Raw genomic sequence first — 18,242 nt, 5'->3', positions numbered from 1 at the left:
TAACTGAACCCATCTATCCAACGGTCAGAAAAGTTCTCAACAGCTTGAAGCATTGGTCCCCAATTTCGTACAGTGTGTTATCGTTTACGAACCTTTCAACATCATTCATGGGTTAGCATGCTCATCGATCTGGACCGTACATTCGATTGACTGCCTTTTGTGTAGGTCACTGGCCAAAACGATTATTGATTGGATGGTCTTGACAATGCAAGAAGCAGGTTACGGCATCCATCAATTGGACGATTAATACGATTTAAGAATGGAAACTTGAAAAAAGTAGTTTAAAATGGTATTAGCCGTCTGATCGAGTGACATTGCATGATAACAAGGGGTGGTCATTCCAATCTTGTTTCAGGTAATCGTATAAAATGTGCATGTCCTTTCAAATGCACAGCTCGCATCAACGTGGCAGACTAGCAAAGACCTTCATTTGGTGAGTACATCACTACATTTACCTGCCACAATGGATTAAAACATCTTCCGAAGAAACATGCATATGATGATATGCTTTGTTTTGGGTTGGCGATACAAAGCATGGTGTGTAAATTGGTTTTTGCGTGTCAAATTCCTAACGGCTGATATCAGGTTGTATCATCCTTTATAACCCTTATATTAGACTGTATCTAGCCGATACGGGCTGATACAGCATGTTTATGGACCATACCAAGTAAATATGAGGCGATGCGTACTGGTATGGTATGAAACTTCAAACCTTGATACAAAGTAGAATGTTGATGGTCATTGACCAACTTATGGGATTTTAAGTATGCATACTTAGATATTAACGGCCAGGCCAGTTCTTCTACAAGTCCTCACAGAATAAGCTTATCTTAATACTACATGTGTGCCCCCTTTTTTTTTAAAAAAAATTTCATGTGGGCTCACCTGGCCGGGAATACGGAGTACCATGCCTGTTTGGCAGAGTTGTCCAAGCGTGAAATTTGGAGGTTTTTGGATAATTGTCCATTGTTTGTTCAGCGGGTCTACCGTTTGTTTCATGTGTTATTCAACTGATGTATTATGTAAGCCCCGACAAGATTATGGGTTGCCCCAAAATCAGGCCTAAATAATTGTTAGGTGGGTCATATTATCAAATGGTGGATAAGTACCTTTTAAAACCTCCACTTCAGAAAGTGCTCTACATGCAGGTGGATCATCTTATTTTTGGAGTGTCTAACTTTTATGGTAGGTCCTTGTAACTCATGCAATTCTGGTAGACTCACAAGAGTTTCAAAACAAGATCATAGGTTCCAGAACCCATTTTGGTGAAAAATCATTATGGTCTGAGTGTGCTGTAAGAAATAAAAATAAAAACATTTCTTTGAGGGTAGGCATTGCTAGACAATTTGGATGTTATTAAAGTATAAGCTATATATTTATAATAGTATATCTAGATAATTATGTGGGTGGATATACACATACACACACTTCTGTATATTCATGCCATTCTCAATGAAATAATCAATTGCAATTTTCCACAATGCAATCTCTTATTCTTATCTATATATATATATATATATATATATATATATATATATATATATATATATATTTCTCTCTCTCTCTCTCTCTCTCTCTCAATATATAAAAAAATCAGATTTTACCAAATAATGTCTCCATGAATGGAAATTATCGGGCAATGTTTTTTGGGGAGAGAAATTAACTAAATACCTCATTTGTGGGGCCCGCGAGCTATATCCCTGACATCCCCATCCAATTTTTAATATAATGTGCCATACCATCTGGTGATACGATTGGCTAGACTTTTAGATCATGTGAATAACATAGTGGGTTTCACATGTTATTGATGTTATGCACATGCCACCTGGGATCCGTAATTCTAAACTTCACAATCTTTTCAAGGAAAAAACACAGTAAAATAAATGAGGGTATTGTGATACTTTCACCCCTTGAAAAGCATCTCTCAAGCTTTATTTGCAAAAATGCAAATTTCTAAGAAATTTTATGGGAAAAATCCCTATATACATATTATCCCAGAGAGATGCTCCGGTGTTCTCAGAGCACATTAAATTATAGTGCTCCTACTTGTATCAGTTCAATTGGACGGTCCAAGATCAATATGAATTGCCCATTGAGTTTAGAACACATTTCATAGGCCATGCAAAAATTACACTGGTCAAATGATATAATCCATTATTAATTTGACTTATTTTCTATAGCTATTATTTTTCTTAGCCATGATGGGGTCCTAAAAAACTGATGAATTAAATTGCTAATAGAACCTATTTTTGTGTAAATGATCTTGATCGTCCATGTTAAAGGTTAGTGATCAAATGGGTATAGTTGCAAGATTAGTGTGATATTTCTATGGTAGTCCATGAAATGTATGTTGGACATAATGAACAGTCCAGATCAGTGCATTGGACTGTCTAAGTGGGCCACGCATAACTAGGAGTACTATGACTCATATAACTTAAATCGCTTTGAATCACTGGTGCATCTCTCATTATGCTAAAAGAAAAAAGTAAGGGGTAGTTTCGTCATCCTGTAACTTTTTGTACTTCTTCCTCGTCACGCTTCTTAAAGGCCAATGCCTATTTAATTACTTGTGCTTCCGTAACAGAAGCTCACAGAGGCTTCAGAAGAAAGAGTAGTTGTTTAATGCGCTTGAAGAGTAGAACCATCCACCCACATGCACCCAGCCATCCACCGCACAAATTGTAGGCCTCCATGTGAATGGGCCATAGTCCAATACAATTCTCAAGGATGGTTCAAAGCGCCCTATTTTGTGGCCTTAGAATGGACAGTAAAAAATAGAACTGCAGCGGTTAAAATTCGGAAAACAAATTTATATTAATCTGATTTTAGAACAGTCTGATTGAATGAACACCATCAATCAAATGTTAGAGAAATTATTTGAACGGTTTAGATTAGAAAAAAGAAGTTCCTTGTGTGATTTTCCAGTGTGCAGGTCACGGATGGTCATTCCCTGCATTAGTATGAAGAAATGCAAGTGTTTAGTAGCTGGCCAATAGCGTGTGGCCTCGTATTTGTGTTTTTTTAATCCCTCCGCGTCCGTAGGGATAAGCTGCGGAGTAGAAGATATGATGGGTACGGGTAGAGAAGGGAAGAGATGTGGGGCCCAAGGAGTATTAGAGAAGCCGCATTGGGTTGTGTTGCGGTCGGATCCAGCCACCCAAACGGGTCCACCTCTTTTCTAACGGAGTTTGGAAACGTGGCGGACGGAAAGGAATGATGGATAGATATACATCCGCAATGATTGCTAGCTTCGGTCCCACCCGTTAATCTCAACCCCACTCCACACCCTTCATTGTCCCCTCAGCCATGCTAAGGCCACTCGCGGGCACTCGCCAAAGCGTCACACGTGCACCAGATCTGGGCCATTCATAGCGTGACTGCTGCCCCTTCCTGAAAGCCAGGTAGTTGGCTTACCAGGTGGACCTCACGAGATAAATGGACGGTTGGATAACAAGTGGTCAGAATTCCGTATCTGATGTACACGTGTAAGCCACACGATGCATGGAATCTGGTTTTTTGGCTAGGGAGTGTGCAGGTTGGGCCCCACCTGATCAGTGGTCTTGATCTCCCACAAGTAAGCTGCTTTTGCACGAGTGTCATGAATTTTGCTGCTACAATCTGGATAGGTGCGGATGAGCATGGAAGTAACTATGTGGCCCCTCCGTGGTTAGCTTTATGGGGTGACGAGTTCCACCCAGGGTCAACCTTTCCGACGACCTTATATTAAAAGGTTTTGGACTTTTGTTTAAGACTGATAACTTGAATTAATTAATGTACATGCGGACAAGAGAAGCTGCGCTAAAGCGAACTAACATGCACTTTTGCTATTAATAGGCGTGGCTATGTCTGAAATAAGTGTTATAATTAAATCTACATCTATGCAGTCTGTCTCACGAGTGGGGGCATTTTCGGAATATATTTTATGAATGGAGTTTACATTATGTTAATTTGTAATTGGTTGTGTTTGGACCGGGTATAAGGCGGGGGTATGCAAGAAAAAGTAATATTGTTACTTAAGTAGATTATTATAAACTAACATCCTCGTTAAAGGAAATAAATTTTTTACCTTGATTGTTTATTTGTTTTTTTAAAAAAAAAAAAATTAAAAATGATTAAGAATATATATATATATATGGGGAAACGCTCACCTGCGAACCAGTTCGTACGTACTAGGTACGAACTTTTTTGGGAACCCATCATATGTGATGTGGATCAAAAATCTGAACCATTCATGTGAAGCAGCACCTCCTAAACCCCCCAGGTCCAAGTTTTACTTTGATCTAAAACTTTGATGGACCATGAAAAATGAAAACAGTTTCCTCCCTTGATTTGCATTTCTCTTTGCTATGGCCCACAAGAATATTAGATCGGGATGAAAATTTATCACATAAGGTTTTATGAGATTCCGCATCACATGGACCGTTCAGATTAAACACCCATGACACGTGTGCAAAGGTGCGCACGTGCGTAGGTGCGCAAGGGAGCATGACTATATATATATATATATATATATATATATATATATATATATATATATATATATATATATTTATGTTTTTCTTTATTAGGCTTGTAGCTTTATCAAAGAAAACCTTTTCTCCTTTCAATTTAAGCATTTAAAATATTACATAAGAGAAAAAGAATTATAATTGTCACAATATAAGGAGCATGTGCATTGTAAGTTACTTAAAATGAGCTACTTACCTCTTCTTGTTTTCTACTTATTAAACTGAAGTGATTAAGTAACTTCAAATAAAATAAAAAAATTACTTATAAATGATTATAAACTAAACTTACTCATTTAAAATAAGTTACTTATCTATTGCAGTAAGTAGAAAGGGTATCTTATTTGGTGGTATCCAAACGGGCCTTTTTTTTAAGAATAAAAAAAATTTTACTTTGTTGGTAAGATGGAAAAGATAACAAACTTCTATGACATTTTACACTTTTTAAATAAATGCTAAACATTTTAAAGACATAAGCTGAAAGCTTATACTAATTTATCCTCCATCCAAACACACCCAATGGGTGGTTAAAGGACTCAAAGTTTGTAAATACCATTTCAAACATCAAGAAACTCGCAGATGGAGAAAAAGAAAAATAGTCTCACCCTTAAGAGGGGCGGCCAACAGCAATAAATGAACAACGGTCAAGAAAAGAAATGCAAGGATGGCTCACATGCGACCATGAAAACAAAATATTCAACCTAGGGAATTTTTTGGTGCATGGGCCCACCCATGTTGAGGCTCATTGCATCAATGGTTAGGATAGCTGAAATACCGGCATGTCCTGCACAAAATGAAAATCAAATGTACCTTACAAAGTCTCCCCCTGACTTTTACAATAACCTCTTGGCTTAGTACATTTTGTGAATTGAGATCTAAGTACTTACGGATGGCTGAAAAAGTCGTAATGGAGATATTTGAGAATACAATATAGTAAATCATCCTACATTGTAGTATAGTACCGCATTCTATAGTATAATACAGTATCATATACGATACGATAGTATATATAGTATACTTTAGAATAGATAAATTTCGTTGGAGGCTGTAATTTGTGGAGGAAATGAAAATAACGACCGGACTGTTGGAGGCTGTTATTAGTTACAGAGGTGGGTTCTTCTTCTATACAAGATATCTGGCGTAGTTACCACGTGCGCCTGTGACATTTCGCCAACTACCGATGGATTTCAGCCTCGTGCCAAAAAATGAAACCTTCCAGTAAAAGTTAAAAAAGTAGATTATTTATTTATTTTCATCAAAGCAGATATTTGAACAAAAGGCATGGCTGGTTTGCTAGTATTTTTTAATCTTACATGTGGGGCAGGTCGTTTAGAAAAAGTAGACCGTTCAGACTTTAGGGCCCACTGCAGATGGGATGTAGCCCAAGATGGATGGTCCAGATTGAATACATCTATGAGTACTATCACGATCCAATAAAGAAGGAAAGAAGACGGCTAGCGATGCAGGCCATGGGCCAAGATGACTTTTGGATCACGTGTGAGGCTTTTGCTTCACTTTTCTACCGCTTAACAAACATAAATAAACGAGGGAAACTTTGATACTCAGGCAGAGTATGATGATGATACACTAGCACTTACAAATTACTTAGAAATTATATTCTTAGCATTCAACTAAATGAAATTAAACTGTCCAAATTATGGTCCCTCAGTTTAGATGCATCAGTGACCAAAAAATAATTTTAATTGATCATTTGACTACCTGATTAGTGGACGGCTAAAAATGAAATAAAATCCAACGGTCATATTTAAACAAACATGTTTCCAAAAATCAGAGGTCAGAATTATCCATCCGATCTGAATTTGGTACCGTTTATTTGAGTTAAGATATGACACGCATACAATATCTAAGTGCATGTGTATCAGGCGTCATACACTTGCCTGAGTATCATTTGACTCCTCTAAATAAAATCCATTTATTGATATTTATTTAAAATTTTATTTTCCATGAGCACCGGCGAAAGAACGGCCGATAAAAAGCAAAAGGCGAGCAACACCCACCGTCTGTTGCTATCAACGCCGCACGCTAGGGAACGTCTACAACACATGTCGAGACAGGTGTGCATCTACCCGGGCCGGAGTGGGCCAATGGCCGGGCCCATGGTGGGCCCATCCGGACAACCGGCCAGCACCCAAGTTGCGAACCTAATGATCGTGGGCAAGCCCACGCCGGACCATGAGCCGCCACGTACTGAGTCGCGAGCATCATTCCTCCCGTGGGCCCCGCAACCGCACTCACTCGCCCTACGCTGCCTTTTTAACCTTGTGTGGCTCGGCGGCTCGGGTCCTCGGCTGGCGGCTGTTTGGTTTTTGTTCCCATTTGGAGGTACGTCGCTTTCGTTATGCTGAGGGCGGTCGGTGGGGTCCACCCCCTTGAAAGTGACACTCACACTTAAATAATCAGAAGTTGTGTCTATAGAATTCATAACCCACCAACCAAAGGCCCCGTGCTGTTGTTGTTGATTTTTTTAGGCTTTGAAATGTCTGAAATACCCTTATCATGGAAGATTTCGTTAGCACTTGTCTCCACTGGTGAAGCGGATTGCGTAATGAGTAAACTCTGTAGGGCCCACCGTGATGTATGTGTCTTATCCACACCGTCCATCTATCTTATCAGCACATTTTAAGGCATGTGACCAAAATTGAAACATATCCAAAGCTCAAATAGATCACACCATAGGAAATAGTGGGGATGATAACGTCCGCAATTGAAACCTTCGTAGGGCCATAGTGATGTTTATTTGATATCAAACCTGTTTATAAGGCCACATAGACAGGGATGAAGAGAAAACACAAATATCAATTTAATCCAAAACTTGTGGGACCCCCAAGAAGTTTTCAACAGTAGGGGTACAATTCACACTGTTTCCTGTAGTGTGGTCCACTTGATATTTGGATATGCTTCAAATTTGGGTTCGCACACTAAAATGAGCTGGTAAAATAGATGGACGGCCTGGATAAAGCGCATATATCAGGAAGGGTCCTACGGAGTTTACTCACTACACTAGGTGGCCACTTGCAAAGACGGTTTGGTGATCTCAACCGTCCGGATTCTGGAGTGATTATCGTACCGTAAGCAGTTCAGAAAACTGCCCCTTACACGGAAAGTACGGTACGGACATCAGACCAGACCATACTACAGGTGGGCCACATGGGACTGCATAAACTGATGACCATGAGCAAAAACGAACTCTTATCCCTCATAGCAAACAACAAAACGAAGGAGACAATGATTTCATCGTGGAAAACATTAGATATGCTCTTTTGAAACCATTTTCAAGCTATCCAGATTTGCATAACATTCTTTTCATATCATCAAAAGGAGCAAGGGTGGAAATTTATGCAGATACAGTGGCCGTACATTACCTTGATCATTGAGAGAGAACCGTTGATCTGGGGACCACACGTAAAGGGTGGTTTTAGCTGGCGAGAATTAATGCAATTTCTACCAACCAGTAGGCTCTCCTTCTATGTCTAAGAAATCTGTATCTAGCGAGAGTATACCATTTCCATAGGATAGAAATATTGCTCCCTACTTTGTTGCTGCAGATGTGAATCTTGTTTTGGGTGGATTTATAATTTTATAATTATTTATTTAATTACAAGAACAGGGGAATTTTTTAGGTCATGGTACCACTAGCTAGGGTTGGCAATGGGCCAGGCAAACTCAACGGTTTGAGTTGTCTTAATTGGCTGATTACTTCAACATCTGGGCCCAGACCATCCCTTGACCTGCCTATTACCACGCCTATTAATCACATTGATTAGCTGGAGTCATATATACACCCTTTATACTGTTATTTTAGTTACTGCTTTTTATCTTCTTCTTCATCCTTTTTTTTTTAGCACTGTTTCTGAATTGCTTGGATCTTACCTGATTTCTGCCTTTCGCCATCTCATGTTATGACTTTGATTTGGATTGATTTACAAAGCTAGGCTTACACTAGGTTCTAATTAATACACACGCGGTTGACGTGCCTGTATGGGAAGATAATCTGCACTGTCCATCAGATGGTCCTTGCAATGGATGGATGGTTATGGATATCCAACCAATGTGGTATTTATAGTATCACCTGTCAAGAATATGACACAGCGGATGGACGGTCCAGATCATCTAATCACGGAGAAATACAAGACCGCGATCTAAGCAAGCCCAACTTGGCCACCCTAGAAGAACATGTTGTAATAATAGTATCCACGGAAGGGCAGTTCTGTCACAGTCAACAATATAACATGATGTTTTCAATTCCACCTCAGCCCAGGTGGGGATGAAGATGGCCCCACCACCCTAGAAAGATAAAATAAAAATAAATAAAAAGTGAGGGTGACTTTTAGTAGAGACTGTCCGGTTACGTCACCACTAAAATCCAACCAAAATTCTGCAGTTTTTCCTGGCCCACAAACGTGTAGACCCTATGCATCACACGTGCCAACATGGAATACGTATGTTAGATCCAAGCTTTCCAATCGTTGAGTCATGCATTGTGGGCCCAAAAATCAGTTCTTTATATTAAAAAATGGATGGCTAGAAAAAGATTATTTCATACATCAAGACAGGCTGATTTTTAATAAAGAAGAAATAATCAGAGGGGCCCAAGTGCTAGAAATCTTGGATGGTAGACTCGTGTGCTAAATTAGCACGTGTGCTTGCGTGTAGATGGGCGGGGCTCTAGGTGCGTGTGGGCCTGGCCAGCCTCTTCCATTCATTCCTTTTTTTTTTTTTTTTAGTTTATTTATTTATTTTTGCGTTTTATTTCACTTAGATAGCAGGCTTTAAGAAAGGCGGGGGCTGTTGCCGGTATCCCTTCTGTTTATCGCCGTTAGTGCAGGTGTAGCTCTCCCGCACTTACCGGCAAGGTCGAGGACAAACACGTCCTCTTTCGAAGGGTGGTCCTTTTCAGTTGCGGGTGGCGGTGGCGGTTGCCTCCACGCACGCTCTTCCTTTTCTCCCGCCATTTTCTCGCCATCTCCCCAAAGCTTTCCCATCAATCCAGCGACCCCAGAGAGAGAGAGAGAGAGAGAGAGAGAGAGAGAGACAGAGAGAGAGAGAGCGTGCGCGCATTGTCTTTTCTCATTCTCTCAACCCTTTCTTATTTAACGCCATTCTCTCTCCGTTCTCCCATTCGCCAACCTTTTTTCTCGTTTCTCTTCGTTGTTCTCTCCTCCTCCTCGGGATCCGATCGCTTCTTTATTCCTGTCCGACAAGATCTGACGGTCCAAAAAGCACGACCAGGTGTTGCTACCAGGCTCGGTTCCCGAGGATTCTGTTTTCTGTTTTGTCTTCTTCTTCTCTCTCCCTCATTCTCTTTGACTGGAAGGGCCGAGGAATAGCCGATTCAGATCCTAAGGTGTGCGATTGGAGTTCTCTGACCTGTGAGCTATCTTCTTCCTTCCTTCTCTCCACGTTGCTTTTCTACTCGTGTTCGAGCTATTCATGATAATCTATGTTTCATTATTTTTTAAATTTAATTATTGTTTTTGTTTGTGGAATGAGGATGAGGTTATGCGTTTGCAGATCTTAGAACCTTCCATGCAGTGTATTATGATACTGAAATGGCCATCTTCTTTTGAATTTCTCTTAAGCTGGGTCGATGAAAGATGGATCCAGATCTGGGTTGCTGGTGTTTGCTGATTGATATTTCTTAGATTCGCTCGTCTTTGGTGAATCAACTATAACAGATCCAATGAAGATTTCCAATCTGTCTCATTACTCCTGGTGCAAAATTAACAGTGCGATTTCTGATGAATGCTATTGATCGACGGTTTTCTTTTTTCTTTTAATTTTTTTTTTTTCCTGACTAATGCCATGCATATGGAATATGTAGGATTCTTTTCTTTTTTTTATTTAAATTTTTTTAAATTTTTAAATTTTTTTTTTTTTCTAAACCTTAATCACCTCTCTTTGACAATATTATCAAGCATCGTCTGACTTGATTCTATCGCAATACATCAAACATAATACTACTTCTTAGGATGAGACATGACTCCACATACAATCATATTTTCATTCGATCATCAAAACAAGTTTCTAACCCTTAATTTAGTACGTAATATTAAAACAAAAGCTTTATACGAACTGGAATTTCCTAAAAGTTTACTTGAGGATGTATCCTTCTCGGATAGAGCTATTGCCTTTTTTCTGCGCATGACATATCAGTGAAAGATAGAGCTATCACCTTTTTCCACGCATGACATATCAGTAAAAGATTGAAATGAATGTCTAAGATAGAAAAATGCATTTGTTTGCTTTCACGATTTTCTGAAGGGGTCCTAGAATCTGTTAGAAAATTATTAGCTACAACATCATAACACGATTTCTCTTTGCTTGCCGGATCAAGTAAGCTATCTTGGTGGAACCATTCACATTTCTTGTTGTTATATAATAAAAATCCTTCACTGTTTTATGAATTGAAATCATTTCATGATTGCTTAACCCTTTTGCATGTATTTTAATATGTGGGATATCCTTCAAAACTTATAAAACCTAGACAACAGAAAATGCTAAGAACATACATGCAAATTAGGGAGTAAATTATCAACTACAACTTATAAAGGAAAACAAAAAAGTGATTATGGGAATGTTGATTACATGTGATCGACTATATACAAATATTATAATTTTCAATTTCATTTGTAAGATAAAACCATGTCAAATAGCATAGCTAGAGAGAGTTTTGAATTATAGGTACCCAGAAATAGGTCATTTTGAATGAGTTTGTGAAATTTTTTAATAACTTTCTTTTCTTCATTTGTATTTTTTTAGTTATGTTAGTATCTCAACAGTGTAGTCTAAATAAAACTTTTCTTTAAACAAGGGGAACATTACCTTGATTAATTGCAAGTTTTGATGTTTGCATTATTGAGCATTCTTGTTTTCCAGTTTTAATTGCAGAAAAGGATTAGGAAGTTGATGGTTCTTTATAGGTTTTGTAAGGTAAGTAAAGCCATTGGTAAGCAAATTGATAAATAGCTTAGTTATGCATGTTAATTATACCATATAAGACAATCGTAGAACCTTTTTTTTTTTCTTCTTTTCTTTTTAATTTTCATTCATTCTTCCACAATATTAGAACCTAATCTGTTTTTATTTCTTTATTTATTTTTTATTTTTATTTTTTTGTCATAGACTGCCTTTTTTTTTTTTTTTTTTTTTTCCAAAAAGGATTTACATAGAACCTAATCTGTTATAAATTGGAATTTGTCTCGTTGTTAATAAGATCTTTGCCATTCCTTCCTACATATATATACTCATGTAATTATTGATTTATATATTACAATGTAAGACCTTGTAAATATAGCCAAAGTTCACAATTAAACTTGTAAAAATCCAATGCAGTACAAAGTTTTGCATTTGCAACACAATGCCATAACATCTAAAGCACTTTAAGTGAAATCATAATGTTTTCCTCTACGTAGGAAGCTAAGAACAAGCTTGTTAAATATTTAACAGGCAACAATATGTGTTAGTGATTTCAAGTAACATGCATTATCACATATATTCGAGTAGAAGAGCAAGCAAGCTGAAAGCTTCTCTCTACTAGGTTGTTTTCTAATTATGGTCAAGCTTTCGAAATTTAAGTCATTAGTAAGATATCTTTCCATGGGTAGCCAACTAGAAATGCATATATATTAATGCAAAATACAAAAGTATTCTTCATTGTTTATGTGATCTCCTTCGTATTTCGTAAATTTGGACAAAGAAGGTAATCCTATGCTTATTCTTAGGACTCACTAATCATCACCCTTCCTAAAATTGATTTTATTATTATTCTTCTTTTTGTGTGGTTATTTTTTTACTAAGAAAAACTATTCGGAACATTATAGGACTCACCATATTCAACCTCTCAACAAAACCATACCTTGTTTGTATCTTATGCTACCAATACTGATACGGTCCAGAAGGATATTTGCTCAAACTTGGTTTATTAATGTAATATGCTTCAATTCTGGTGGTTTGCTCCCACCTTTTGGTAAAAAAGAAAAAAAGGGCACCTGGATGAGCAAGATCCAAAAAGTTGATAATTTCTGCCTAAACTACTCTTGGATCCAAAGGAGAAGGGGCTTGCCTTCGTATCATGCTTTCCACAAACATTGCATCTGATTGAATCCGAAGAATGTAGGACCCCCTTTTATTCCTTCGAAGATCAGAAAGTTCAGAAATTTATTGGACAATAGTTTTAGGATTGCTGATATTACAGCTTTTCATAATGTACACGCTAAAGAATGTTTTCCTCATATTCCATTTTTGTGCACAGAGTAATATGGTAAGTGTAAAAATTAATAAAGCTTGAACTACAATAAGATCTTTGAAGCATGGCACTTTGTTGGTGTTAACTACACATAAGAATGGTTTTGTAGTTCCCGTTGGCAAGAACATGGAACAATCTTTAGTCTCATAGGCTTGAGACGGTTTAATTTCATAGTTCTTTTACTTCTTTTTCTTCTTCTTTGTTTTTGTTTTTGTTTTTTTTTTTTCTTTTTTGATAAATTGACAAGAAGCATAAGGAACATATATACTTACTTCCCCCCCAAATAAATAAAAAAATAAATAAAATAAAATAAAGCATAAGGGACTTATTTTACATGCTTGTGTATATATATATATATATATATATATATATATATATATATATATATATATATTTTTTTTTTTTTTTTCTTTCTTTCTTATTATTATTCTTCTTCTTTTGGAAATTCACTTTTATCATAAAAATACTTTGAAATACCTCAAATTTGATGTATATCGGTATAATCTGTTGCATCTTTTGTTCAAAGTCACTCTTCAATTATATGTACTTAAATTGCAAACTAAGCAATTTTTAAGGGATCTAATGAAAAAATAGAAGATCAAAGCTTAAGTAGAATGTGTGTTTCGAACTTGTGTACTCTGATCAGTGAAAAGTCCTTTAATCCTTGAGAAAGTGCAATTTATTAGTGATAGGTATAACGAGTAAATATAGAAGTGCCATAGAATTAGTTTCAATGCTTTATTTGGTTAATCAAAGGAAGATTACACATTTTAGCAAAGAAGAAAAATCATGTCATCAATTTCATTACCAACTTTAGCGATTATGGTAGCTTAAAGCATTGGGTCCCATGGACTTAAGTGGTTTTGTAAAATTATTGCTTCTAGAGATGGTACTATATTGGATATTATTTACCTTTGTCCAAACAATCACCTATTTTAAAAATAATAATAAAAAAGAAAAATTGCTTGATTAGATGAAAGTTGTGACCATTCTTTTTATACAAGGATAGACCACAAAAATAACATAGGTATTCAACTGTAGGAAATTGTAAGCTATATATAAAGATGTTTTTTCCACTTATTATTATTATTATTATTATTTATTTTATAAATAAAATTATGAAGAGAATTTAAAGGGAAAAAATAGCAACAAAACTCATAATTAGCACCATAATTTGCTAATGTCAGTGGGAAAATTGCCTTTCTCGACAATCATGATATTTTATCCAAACATGTGGTTTCTGAATCACCGATGCAATTTCTAAAGCTTCATGATTACCTACTATTCATTTTAAGGTTGCCTTGAGGTCACTTCAAATTTCATTCTTGGACTTTTCTGGATAACTTTAACTGCACGTCTTCGGGCTTTTGCTCAATGTTAATATTTTGGGACCTAGGCGGAAATCCAAGCTTCATTTTTTTTTTTTTCCCCTTTAATGGAGAATGAGCTTAATTTTTATTAGATGATGAATAGGCTGAAACACATTCTACTACTGACTGAATCCAAGTAATTTTATCAATCTTCAAGCTCCACTCACCGCACAGTCTACCTTTGCATACCACTAAAGCCTTTGAATAGGTGTCTATTAGATACGCTGCTTTGCTAATTGCAAGTTATATTGCATCGCATTTGGGGATGTGGACATTCAAACAATTTAATCTAAACTGTCCATTTTGTATAGCTCAATCTTTCGGGACTACCATGAAAATACAATACTATGATCGATTTTACCAAAAGTCATGGAAAAAAGGCCAAACATTAATATCAGAAATCACTTCGATCAGATGCACCATAAAATTCCCTCTGTGACTTGAAAACATATGTTTATGGCAAAAAGGCCAACTTCCAGAGATATGTGATCATCTGACCAGTGTGATCTTTGCAATGTGGATAATGAAGAGTGGGCTAGAAAAAATGGGTGGTTCAGATTGATTGATTAGAGTATCCAAATGTCCAATTGCAAGTCATAGCACTTAGTGTTATCCATCTCTCTCTCTCTCTCTCTCTCTCTCTCTCTCTCTCTCTCTCTCTCTCTCTCTCTCTCCCCCCGTCCGTCCATCCATCCATCCATCCATCCATTCATCCATCCATCCATCCATCTATCTATCTATCCATCTATCCATCTATCTATGTGTGTGTGTAGGTATGTATGTATGTATGTGTATGTACTATGTACATATAGCTAGTATACTTGTGACCTGCTGTAAAGTAAAAGAAAATTCCTGAATGTTAGTTTTTAAAATCTGTATAGCCATTATTTGAATTATGAACTGATGGCGTAATATCACATGAATTGCAGGATTTCATTATTCATCAGGGGAATATGAATACTTTTACACATGTTCCCCCAGGTTTTCGGTTCCATCCCACAGATGAAGAACTCGTCGATTATTACCTTAGAAAGAAGGTTGCATCAAGAAGAATTGACCTCGATGTCATCAAGGATATTGATCTTTACAAAATTGAGCCATGGGATCTTCAGGGTATGGCTTCCCATTTGTCACCTCTTCAAAGGTCATGTTGATGTTGTATTATTCAAAGGAATTTCGATTTTATTTAATACTGTTTGGTTTGATCAATTTGAACAGAAAAATGTAAGATTGGAACAGAAGAGCAGAATGAATGGTATTTCTTTAGCCATAAAGATAAGAAGTATCCGACAGGAACCCGCACTAATAGAGCAACAACAGCAGGGTTTTGGAAAGCAACAGGAAGAGACAAGGCCATTTACTCTAAGCATAACTTGATTGGGATGAGGAAGACCTTAGTCTTTTATAAAGGTCGAGCCCCGAATGGGCAAAAGTCAGATTGGATAATGCACGAGTACAGGCTGGAAACGAATGAAAATGCAACTCCACAGGCAAGTAGTTTTAGTCAGGATTTATGTTTTATCTTACAATTATATACTACACTCTTCAACTATCACAGGAAAAACATAAAAAAAAACTCCCATTTCTACGAACATCATGCAATTGGAAATTTCCTACATACTTTATGTTGCCTCTTATATGGGAGTCATTGCCAAATGCATGGGTACATTCCCATGGAATTTGATTCCCAAATTTCAGGAGATGCAGCAATCTTTCATCTATTCTGCATGGACTACTTTATAGATTCATTGCTTTTACTAATCTCATGACATGCCACGAGTGTAATTGCCCATTGGTGGGTCTTTGAGCCTTTTGTTTCCTTTTAGGATGCATTTGGATGCACTACTGAACTGAATTGCAATTACTAGTCTAAAAAGCGGAAATAACCAAATTGCACTTTCCTTCAGTAGCATTCATACCGACGGACTCGACTGCAGATTGCAATTACGTTAGTTTCAAGTTAGACTTGAAAGGAACGTAACTGCACTCTGGAGGCTTATCCCTCTTCAATAACGTTTGTCACATCCTCTTGAAACATCAAAAACTTTTGTCATATCCTCTTGACTGTACGCCATATTCACAGTTCAGTTCACTTGTGCATTCAAAAGCAGCCTTACATGGATATCCTAAGCAACATCCATGATACTAAGAAAATGACAAAAAAAAAAAAAAAAAAAACCATGATACTAAGAACATGACAAAAAAAAAAAAAACAATCATAGAATCCCAATAGTTTCCTTGATCTATGATCCTCTCTGGCTCTTTTTCTACTTCCATCCATGTGTTTCCTTCTCTAATATATATTGATTTGCTCAAAGAAATGAAGAAGAAACAAAAAGAAGAAGAAGAAGAAGAAGATGATGATGATGATGATGAAGAAGATGAAGAAGAAGAAGAAGAGTTGGTTTTGCTAATGATTCAGACATCATACTGATTCTTTTTTGAAACAAAAACTGTCCATTTCAAAGCATGGGATGGGCAATTTGGCAAATCAAGTCACACTTCCTTGACGTTCATCCCTAGGGGTGTTCAATGCATCTTTTTTAGTGTGTTTCATTTCTTTCCTCATACCTTCTTTTGATGGAAATGATACTCTGGCCTAACGTATCTACATGTTCAGGAAGAAGGTTGGGTAGTCTGTAGGGTGTTCAAGAAGCGAGTAACCGCAATCCGTAAAGTCAGCGAGCATGAGTCGCCTTGCTGGTATGATGAACAAGTCTCCTTCATGCCCGAACTTGATTCTCCGAAGAGGATAGCTCCTGATATGGGATACCACAATCCCTATTCCTGCAAGCAAGAGCTCGAACTGCATTACCACATGCCCCATGACCCCTTCCTCCAGCTTCCTCAATTAGAGAGCCCCAAGCTTCCGAATTCTGCTACCACTATAAGCTGCAATTCTGTTGTGGCTTATGGCCTTGACATCAACCAAGGAAGCACTCTCCAGTCGTCTTCTCTCACACAAGAAGAACAGATGCATCAAAACCACCAACACCAGATGAACTCAGTATACAATCATAATACTGAGCAAGCAGTCGACCAAGTGACTGATTGGCGGGTTCTTGACAAGTTTGTGGCTTCTCAGCTTAGCCAAGAGGATGTTTCCAAAGAACCCAACTACTCAAACCCAGAGAACGCCTTCAACGTTTCCGACCACATGAACCTACTCATCCGGCAATCCAACAAGGCGGAAGCAGCAGCAGACTATGCATCAACGTCCACTTCGAGCTGCCAAATCGACCTGTGGAAGTGAAAGCCTGCACAAATCCATCAATATAAATATATACTGATCATAGGAAGTACATTATAATATGAAAAGACATGATTCAGATTCCTGTACATAATAAACTAAAGCCTTAGTTGTTGGGCCGCTGCATATCCCTTGTAATGTTTATTAAAACCACCCAACTGGGTTTAGGCCTATCTCCTACTCTTAATAAGATTAGATTATTAGGTGGATGGTGCAGCCGAGCGTTTGCTGTGACTGACTCGGTGAGTGTCGATTGTATTACATGTTTGGTGGCAGCTCTGTCTGCATGTAATGGCCATTATTATACAGTCCAGTGTTCAACAGACGTGCTCGCTGTTGGTTGGATTGATGTCTTTGATTGTTCTACTTGTAATAGCATTATTAAAAGATTTTTATTTCATAAACTTCTAGACTACTATTCTGTCTTTTGGCTTCTCTTCTAGTCCATTGGTAAATCTTAATGACAGGATTTTGATGCGTAATGCAGAGAGCAGACGAGAGAAAACCATGATTTGCACTCTGCAGGATAAAAACCGCAACCACAAGGCCCAAATTTCGGGGACACTCGAAAATCCAAGAAAGCTGTTGGCTAAAATGAAAAAAGAAGAAGAAGAAGAAGAAGAAGAAGAAGAAGAAGAAGAAAGAAGACTTGATCAAGGAAGATGAAAAATATAAGTTGGGCCCCATCTTGTGCCTACATAACAATGGACGGGGATTGTGGAGACCTTGCCACCACAGACCTCCGTGGTGGCAGGACTCTCTGGGGCCCACCATTTTTATCCAAGCCGTCTATCCGTTTGCCAGCTCATTGTAGGGCATGAGCCTAAAATTGAAGCATATCGAAAGCTCAA

General features: G+C 37.5%; 1 protein-coding gene across 3 annotated transcripts; it reads left to right on the top strand.

Moving 5' to 3' along the window:
- The first annotated feature begins 9,182 nt into the window (after window positions 1-9,182).
- LOC131233532 (NAC domain-containing protein 7-like) lies at window positions 9,183-17,816 on the top strand. 3 transcript variants are annotated; one of them, XM_058230289.1, is made up of 4 exons: window positions 9,183-9,870; window positions 15,071-15,254; window positions 15,360-15,635; window positions 16,766-17,816. In XM_058230289.1, the coding sequence occupies exons 2-4, from the start codon at window positions 15,095-15,097 to the stop codon at window positions 17,392-17,394; spliced, it is 1,065 nt and encodes a 354-aa protein (XP_058086272.1). In that variant the 5' UTR covers window positions 9,183-9,870; window positions 15,071-15,094; the 3' UTR covers window positions 17,395-17,816. The 3 variants fall into 3 exon arrangements, with proteins under 3 accessions (XP_058086272.1, XP_058086271.1, XP_058086270.1); XM_058230288.1 differs by having other exon boundaries at window positions 9,183-9,895; window positions 15,360-15,631; window positions 16,762-17,816; XM_058230287.1 differs by having other exon boundaries at window positions 9,183-9,895.
- Window positions 17,817-18,242: the final 426 nt, after the last annotated feature.

Source organism: Magnolia sinica, chromosome 18 (assembly GCF_029962835.1).
Source record: "Magnolia sinica isolate HGM2019 chromosome 18, MsV1, whole genome shotgun sequence".
Taxonomy (NCBI): domain Eukaryota; kingdom Viridiplantae; phylum Streptophyta; class Magnoliopsida; order Magnoliales; family Magnoliaceae; genus Magnolia; species Magnolia sinica.
This window is presented reverse-complemented; position numbering and strand designations above follow the sequence as displayed.

Coding starts and splice junctions, on each gene's coding strand:
- LOC131233532 (XM_058230289.1), top strand. CDS start 15,095: ATGAATACTTTTACACATGTTCCCCCAGGTTTTCGGTTCCATCCCACA. Junction 15,255..15,359: donor TGAGCCATGGGATCTTCAGG/GTATGGCTTCCC, acceptor CAATTTGAACAG/AAAAATGTAAGATTGGAACA. Junction 15,636..16,765: donor AAATGCAACTCCACAGGCAA/GTAGTTTTAGTC, acceptor ATGTTCAGGAAG/AAGGTTGGGTAGTCTGTAGG.